General features: G+C 42.4%; 1 protein-coding gene across 1 annotated transcript in view; it reads right to left on the bottom strand.

Moving 5' to 3' along the window:
- The window catches only part of METTL16 (methyltransferase 16, RNA N6-adenosine), a 56,741-nt gene extending 48,873 nt beyond the window's left edge, over positions 1-7,868 (bottom strand). Inside the window, exons 1-2 of the mRNA XM_007454192.1 lie at positions 7,771-7,868; positions 2,599-2,726 (exon numbers count right to left, since the gene is read on the bottom strand). Coding sequence (XP_007454254.1) covers positions 2,599-2,726 — 128 coding nt within the window. The 5' untranslated portion in view covers positions 7,771-7,868. The remainder of the gene's footprint in view (positions 1-2,598; positions 2,727-7,770) is intronic.
- Positions 7,869-8,824: the final 956 nt, after the last annotated feature.

The following is an 8,824-nucleotide window of genomic DNA, read 5'->3' as shown; positions in this document are numbered from 1 at the left end:
CTCTTTCCCCCCTTCTATCCATCTTTCAGTATTCAAAGACCCAAGGCCTTCAATAATACCACTCCCACACCACTGCTGTGTCCTTCTCTTCTGACTTCCATTTTCAACTGCACATAGACTTCTCAGATTCAATATGCCCCAAACTGAAAATATATCATCTCTCCCCCAACCAGCTCATTCCCCCTTGTTCCTTACTGCAGAAATGGCACTACCACCTAATCTCTTGCTAAGTTGGAATACCAAGCACCGTACTTGGTTCATACTTAATTTCTGTGTCCTGCTAATTATATTCATGAATTTCTCTCAAATTCATCCAGTGATCTCTATCCTTCCTCCCTCTACCTAGTTAGGCCACCAATATGTCTAATGTAGATTACTAAAACCATTTCCTACTTACTTGCCTATACTTTCAGTCTTAATTGCCCCTGTAATCCATCTTCTACTATGCTCCTAGAATACACCTGTCACCTGTCTAAACACAATTCTGAATGTTATTTCCCTGCTTTAAAACTTTAGTGCATAAGACTGGGGATGAGTAATTTTTTTTTTTTTTTTGCGGTACGGGGGCCTCTCACTGTTGTGGCCTCTCCCGTTGCGGAGCACAGGCTCTGGACGCACAGGCTCAGTGGCCATGGCTCACAGCCTAGCCGCTCCGGGGCATGTGGGATCTTCCCAGACCGGGGCACGAACCTGTGTCCCCTGCATGGGCAGGCGGACTCTCAACCACTGCGCCACCAGGGAAGCCCGGGATGAGTAATTCTGAAGACACAAGAACTCTCTGTACATGTCCCTAAGATAAATTCCAAACTCCTCACTGGCCCTTATAAAGTACTGCAAGCATCATCCTCCCAGCCTCATCTTCTGTCATTTGTCCACCACACCCTAGGCACGCTCAACTTTTCCAGTCCCCCACTACTCCGTGCTCTTTGCACACGCTACTCCCTCTGCCTGTAACACTCTTCTTTCTACCCGGCTAACTCAGACTCATTCTTTAGAACACAACTAAGACACTGTATCTGTTTCAAATCATTCTCTAAATCCCAAAGCTAGGGTCAGGTCTCCCTTCTGTGTGATTCCACTGTATACTCCACAGGTTCTGCCACACTGAAAGGCTAACTGCTTGTTTGTTTGTCCACTTCCTCCACGAGTGTGTTTACTCCAAATATGGCAGGGACTAAGTCTTGCTTGTTTATTGTGGCTCTCCCGGAACTTAGAGCAAAATGGTTAATCAACAGATATTTGTTAAATAATTAAGTACAAAAATAAGTGTAGAGAGGAAACAAAGAATAACAAAACTGAATCTGCTCTAAAGCTACTAGGATAAATAACATCCACATATATAACTATGAAACAAAGATTTAAGAAAAATGGTAGAGATGATCTAAACAAAGAGAAACACCAATTCTGTATCTCTGGGGTGATCTCCAAAGTAAGGTGCCAAAGATGAACCTTTAGAGTATGCAAAGAAAATATCAGAACTCTTATTTAAATATATTTTTAATTTCCAGTTTGAAGTATGTTTTCTAATGTGTTTAATATAGTAAATGGTAAGTAACACAAGCATTCATATATGGAGCTGTGCTCAACTTTTTACTGAGTGGAATACACAATAAAGCTTGGAAATCACAGTTCTAGGGCATTTGACTTAACCTTTGTGTATTGGTGGGGGTCACAAATCTCTCTGAGAATCTGGTGAAAACCAAGGATTATCTCCCAGAAAAATGAATGTAAATAAATATGTATTATATATATATTTTTTAAGTTTTAGGATTTCTAGGGTACCTTGGCCCCCAGGTTAAGTCCTGGCCTAGGGCCTCCAGTTCTACAAGTCTGCCAGGAGGAAGGATGAGGTCAGCAAAATGCCTCAAGCCCTCTGATCCTATTATTCCCAACCTTCCCAGTGCCCACAAATCCTGCTCTTCCTCCTCCCCACAGGTGAAGCACCACATTTTCCCAAGGCAGGCTTGAAATTTCCAATCCCCTCTGTAACTCACATAGAGTTTAGGATGGCAGTCAAAGATCTTCTCAAGGGTATAATACAAACATCAGTTACTACCATACCACTATCATAATCCTTGCCATTTCCTGAAGCGTCATACTATTATTTTCTTAATTTTTAATAATTAACTTTTAAACTTAAATTTAGTGACATTCTAAGTAATAATGAAGTGAAATCAGTTTTGATATCCTGGTTATTATTTTCCTACCTCACATCAAAATAAACACACACTTAAAATAAGGATTTTAGACCCTCACCAGTCACCAAGTTTTAGAGTACAATCCTAAGGTTTCTGCAGGCACTCTGGGATCTCTGTTGGGTAAGCATAATTGGACATCAAGAAATTGTTTTTTGTTTTTTGTTTTTTTTAGCCAGAAGGAAACTTAAAAGCATTTGGTCCAATCTTCTGATTTTATAGGTTAAAATGCTAAAACCGAGAGAGGTTAAGTGATTTGTCCAAGGTCAGATGAGAAGTTTACGGAAATGTCTAGAATTAGTATTCAGGTCTACTATCAGTCCAGTACGCTTTCCACTATGCTGTGTCCATTCAAATTACACTAGAATAATACTGTATCAAGAATTCTTCATCTGTTACCTACCTCACTCTTCCATTCAGATTTATCTGAACATGCTGCTGAAAATCTGGATATTTGGAAGCCAGATATGCAAAGTCAGGAGGTTTGTCCTTGTATCTATTTCTTGCATGCATTGACTTACTCAGAGCCATCTTTAAAAAGAAAAAAAAGGGTGGGGGGGGAATCGCATATTTAGTTTAAAAAAGTCAACAGGAAAAGCTGTGGTTGCCAAGTCAACAGTTACAGCCAATACATCTTTGCCAACCAAGTGAGAAAAAAGAAGTTATATTTTGAAAATATGCAACAACAAATAAGCACATGAAAAGATGCTCAACATCATTAGTCATTACGGAAATGCAAGTCAAAACCACAATAAGATATCACTTCATACCCATTAGGATGGCTATTATTAAAAAAAAGAAAGAAAGAAAGAGAAAGAAAGAAAGAATGGAAAGAAAGGAAGAAAGGAAGAAAGAAAGGAAGGAAGGAAGGAAGGAAGGAAGGAAGAAAGAAAGAAAATAACAAGTATTGGCAAGTATGTAAAGAAACTGGAGCCCTCAGGCATTGCAGGTGGGAATGAAGATGGTATGACTGCTATGGAAAAGTTTGGTGGTTCTAAACATTACCATATGACCCAGCAATTCCACTCCTAGGTATAGATCCAAAAGAACTGAAAGCAGAGATTCAAACAGATACTTACAATGTTCACAGCAGCATTATTCACAATAGTCAAAAGGTAGAAGCAACCCCAAGTGTCCACAAGCAGATAAATAAAATGTGGGATATACATACAATGGAATTATCATTCAGCCCTAAAAAGGGATGAAATTCTGACACATGCTACAACATGTATGAACCTTAAAAACATTATGCTAAGGGAAATAAGGCACACACTAAAGCACAAATACTATATTATTCCACTTATATGAAGTGCCAACAATAGGCAAATTCATACAGACAGAGAGTAAACAAGAAGTTAGTAGAGGTTGGGAGGAGGGTAGAATGGTGAATTACTGTTTAATGGTACATGGCTTCTGTTTAGGATGATGAAAAACTTCTGGAAATGGACAGTAGTGATGGTTGCACAACACTGTGAATACACCTAAAGCCACTGAATGGTATACTTAAAAATGGTTAAAATTTTAAATGTTATGTTATGTGTATTTTACCACAATTTTTAAAAATGTATGCAACATATGATGAATCTTTTTCTTTTAAACCAAGGGAAGAAAATTGGAAACTATTCCTTCAAATGCATCGAAGTGACAGAAGGCAACATAATCTACAGCCAAGAATATTGTAGTCAGAGGTTAGCTTTTACAGTGGTCTTGCATGGATTGACTCTTTGGTAGTGCACCATAAAGTCACTAAAGTTTCAAAAAACATCTTTTTTTTTTCTTTTTTTTTAACTTCCTGATTTCAAACTCTACCAAAATAATCCTCTATTCCAACTTCTTTTATAAATTTCAGTCTTGTCATTTCCAGGTAGCTAAAACCAAATGAAAACAAATATAGCAATTTTGTTTTCCTCGAGAATACACAGAGGAGAAAAGTGAACACATTTATAGCAAGAAATAAAAACCGGAAAAAAACCATTGCAGTGGTTGAGTAAATCTCTAAGCAGTTGGTAATTTAAAAAATATTTTAGTGTGTATCTCTGGATGGTAGGTGATTTTTATTTTCTTCTTTATATCATTCTGCATTTTCCATTTTTTTCATAATGCGCATTCATCTAAATGGTATTGTGTAAGTCAGAATCCTAAGAGTCACCTGATAGTTCTCTATCCCTCTCGTATTCCAAGAAATCAAGCTATGTGGATTTTACCAGCTAAATACCTCTCAAATCCATCTATTTTTCCCTATGTCCACCAACAGCAGCCCAGTACAAGTTGCCTAGACTGCTACAACAGCCTCTTTTTTAAAAAATTTATTTATTTTACTTATTTTTGGCTGCATTGGGTGTTCATTGCTGCACGTAGGCTTTCTCTAGGTGCGGTGAGTGGGGGCTACTCTTCATTGCGGTGCTCAGGCTTCTCATTGCGGTGGCTTCTCTTGTTGTGGAGCACGGGCCCTAGAGTGCATGGGCTTCAGTAGTTGTGGCACACGGGCTCAGCAGTTGTGGCTCATGGGCTCTAGAGCACAGGCTCAGTAGTTGTGGCGCACAGGCTTAGTTGCTCCGCAGCATGTGGGATCTTCCTGGACCAGGGCTCAAACCCGTGTCCCTTGCATTGGCAGGTGGATTCTTAACCACTGCACCACCAGGGAAGCCCAGACAGCCTCTTATTTGGTCTCCATGACCCCACACTTTTTCTCTCCATTCCTTTTTCCACCCTGCAGTGATCATTTCTAAACGTAAATTTCACTGTGTCCTCCTCCCATGCCCACTTGCTCAAAACTTTACATTACTTCAGCATACATATAAGACCCAGCATGGTGTGGCCTTACCTATTTTTTCACCATCAGCTTAAGTCTCACCCATTGCTCTTCTTTCTTTCCCTCCACTCTGGCAATAGGGTCTTTACCCAGGTTACTCCTTTTGTCTATAATGTTCTTTCCTCCCCCTCTTCACCTGATGAATTCCTACTCATCCTTACTACCACAGTTCAAGCATTTCTTCTTCAGGAAGGTCTTTCCTTCCCTAATCTCCCCAGTTCAGTCATATCCGCTATTGTAAAGTCTCTTAGCAGTAAGTACTGTTCCTTTGCAGGCTTTGTTAAAGATGTAACTTTACATGGTAATAAATATGTTAATACTCAGAAGGTTTTTGACAGCTTTCCACACTGGAAGTTTAACAACCATGTCCAAAAGAGAATTATCGAGATGTTCCAAATCATGTATATAACTGCCCACCAGACTACTCACTTGAAAGGCTCAAAAGTACTCCATGCACAACATGTCCAAAATTAAATCATTTCTACCCACCCCAAACTGGTCCTCTTCTAATCTTCACTATTTTGCTGAATGATACCACTATCTTCCTTGTGGCACAAAAGCGAGAAATCTTTAGCACCTTTTCCACCCTGCCTCCCTCATTCCAAACACACCATGTCCTGAATATTCTCTATCTCCTAATTATTTCTTGACCCTATCCATTTTTTGCCCTTCATAACTCCATATCTTTAGGCCACAGACCATAATCATCTCTTTCTTGGATGACTACAATAGCCTCTAACTGATGTCTCTCTAACCACTCTTTTTTTGGCTGTGTTGGGTCTTTGTTGCTGCACGCAGGCTTTATCTAGCTGCGGTGAGCGGGGGCCACTCTTCATTGCAGTGCGCGGGCTTCTCATTGTGGTGGCTCCTCTTCTTGCGGAGCTCGGGCTCTAGGCACACGGGCTTCAGTAGTTGTGGCTCACGGGCTCTAGAGCGCAGGCTCAATAGTTGTGGCGCACGGGGTTAGCTGCTCCGCGGCATGTGGGATCTTCCCGGACCAGGGCTCGAACCCGTGTCCCCTGCATTGGCAGGCGGATTCTTAACCACTGCGCCACCAGGGAAGCCCCTCTCTAACCACTCTTGCCCCAGCAATCCACTTCACCCCAGCAACAACATCCCCCTCCTCCTGCCCCAATACAAAACTGAACATTCCTTGGTAAATCCCTTCAGTGCCTTCCTAAAGCTTTTAGGCTGATAAAGTCCAAAATAATTAACAAGGCACACATAATCTACCCCTCCAAACTCATTTGTTGCCACTTTCTCCTCCCTGTTCAGAGTGTCATGCGTGTACCCTGATGTCAGTGCACACACATAACACTCTGAACACACATGGACAAATTAAATTACAAATATGATAGATTCATTTCCTTCATTATTCAACTCTTCTGGTCAGAACAGATGCACAATGAGTCAATAAAGCCACTTCTCTGCTAACCAAGCTCCCAATACAGGCAATGGGTTCTTAGCTAAATCTATCCCATTCCTCAGAGTTTAACTGAGTATCAGCGCTCACCTGGCATCAGCATTGTCACTCCTAACTTCTCTCTAACCTAATTTACTTTTCTCTTCCTGGCTCACTCTGCTCTAGCCACATTGGCCTCCTTGCTGTTTCTCTAGCAAGTCTGGCACACTCCTATCTCACGGCTTTTGTACTTGCTGTTTGGTCTGCATAAACTGTTATTCCCTCAGAAATACATACATACAAGGTACCCTCACACCTTATTCAGGTGTTTGATCAAATGTCTCTTCCTCATTGATGCCTTTCCTGAGTACCTCAATTTAAATAAGCAGTGAGTGAACACACTCCTTGTCTCTCTTAGTAGCTTCAGTCTTCTACATAAAACTTACCCATCTGACATTCCATACATTTTACTTATTTTTTTAAAATCTGCCCTGCCAGTACGCTTCACGAGGGAAAATATTTTGTCTATCTTATTATTCACTGCGATATCCCAGAGCCTAAAGTAGGGCCTGGAGAGCAGGCACGCAATAAGTGTTTTCTGATTGAAAGCACGATGGAACTCTTTACACTGTCCAGGACACTGAAACACAGCACCCTCATTCTTGATAAGCAGTCCCCATCTTAAAGTCTCTAAAAGGCTCAGGCCTAGGGCTGGACCTTTTTCTTCCGGTTACCCGAGTCAGTCCAGAAAGCCAAAGTAGTAGACCTTCACTTAAGCTTCCGCTTCGACTTTCTTTGATCTTTCCCATCTCCACGCTTCTGTTTCCTTGGTTTCTCCTGACCCTTAATAATCCTCTTCAACTACCATGTGTCTTAATACATAAGTCTGTAAAATAATCTAAATTCCGCTTTCAGAACTTTAAATTCCTTCTGCACAGATCCCTACCACTTCAATCCTAATCTCCGTTTTCTCTTGTCTCCTTCCCTCATAAATCCGACTTTTTCCACTAGTTCGACCACTGCCACTGCCAGTTCTCCATCTCTTCCCCTCTTTCCACGCCCTCATATTACCCACTCAGACTATCTTCCCGCCTCAGTTTTCGATCTCTGTAAACCTCCTCCGCCCCGCCGGTCCTTCCTACTTCAGCACTAGTCGCCGCTCCATTTGCCAACTCCTCCTACCCACCCCAACACACATATACCCCCGCACGCGCACGGAGATGTACACACACCCCATCTGGTCTCTCTCCCTAGACCCCGAAACCAACACCTCACAGGCCCAAAACAGGAGAATGTGGAACCTAGGTGATACACAGGTTAAGTGAACTCGCAACCCGCGTGAGAGATACTAAGTGACTCACCTCTGAGGTCTAAGCTGCTTCCAGACGACTAGTCTAGTAGGGGCCTCTACAACTCCAGAGTTTTAAGCCACCAGCAGCCCGAAGATCCTAGAAACGCAAATGTTACGCTATCAGTGCGCCGCCATCTTGGGCCTCCATTCAGCCTCGTGATTGGACGATCCATTCTCGCGCGACCTGCATCAGATTCTGGAGAAAGAAGAAACTGTCGCGAGACCTGGACTTCGCGGCTCCTTCTGTCAGAGCGAGGGGGCGTGGTAGCAAGCAGAGTCCTTGGGGTTAGGACGCCTGGTTTTAAATCTGCTAGGGATATTGTTTTTTTAAAATGTAGATTAAAAAAAAATATGTAGCCTTCTGTGCCCCACTCCAGATTTACTAAATCACATTCTCTGGGTTTGGGCGAAGAATATAAGGATGGCTACGCGGGGAAGGGGGGAGGGGTGTTTTTGGATTACACGGCGGCAATTACCGTTTATTCTGCAATAGGTCTCTCCTCGTGCGATGTCTCACTTGATCATCACAGATAAACCTGTGAGGTGAGGAAGGGTAGTCTCATTTACAGAGAAAAAACTGGGGATCAGAAATATGAAGTCGTTTGTTCAATATCTTACATCGAGATGACATCAAATCCACGTATTTCCTCACCTGCCTCTTGAGCTGGAAGCAATGTTAAATGCTTTCCATTTTTCTTCTCAACTCGGTTATACTAATTTTTACCCTCCTCTGGTAAGTAGTGTGAATATTAGTCTCCCCGTTGTACAATTGAAACCAAAAGGTAAATGACTTTCAAAAGGCATACAATAAGTAACAAAACTAGGGCTAAAGGCTGAACCTCTGGACCCCTACCTAGTACCTCTTTCCTTTAAAAAAGCTTCCCGGGCTTCCCTGGTGGCGCAGTGGTTGAGAGTCCGCCTGCTGATGCAGAGCACAGGGGTTCGTGCCCCGGTCCGGGAGGATCCCACATGCTGCGCAGTGGCTGGGCCCGTGAGCCATGGCTGCTGAGCCTGCGCGTCCGGAGCCTGTGCTCCGCAATGGGAGAGGCCACAACAGTGAGAGG

Source organism: Lipotes vexillifer, unplaced genomic scaffold (assembly GCF_000442215.2).
Source record: "Lipotes vexillifer unplaced genomic scaffold, Lipotes_vexillifer_v1.1 scaffold680, whole genome shotgun sequence".
NCBI classification, from domain to species: Eukaryota; Metazoa; Chordata; class Mammalia; order Artiodactyla; family Lipotidae; genus Lipotes; species Lipotes vexillifer.
The sequence above is the reverse complement of the archived record's forward strand: the minus strand, read 5'-3'. Positions and strand labels throughout refer to the sequence as shown.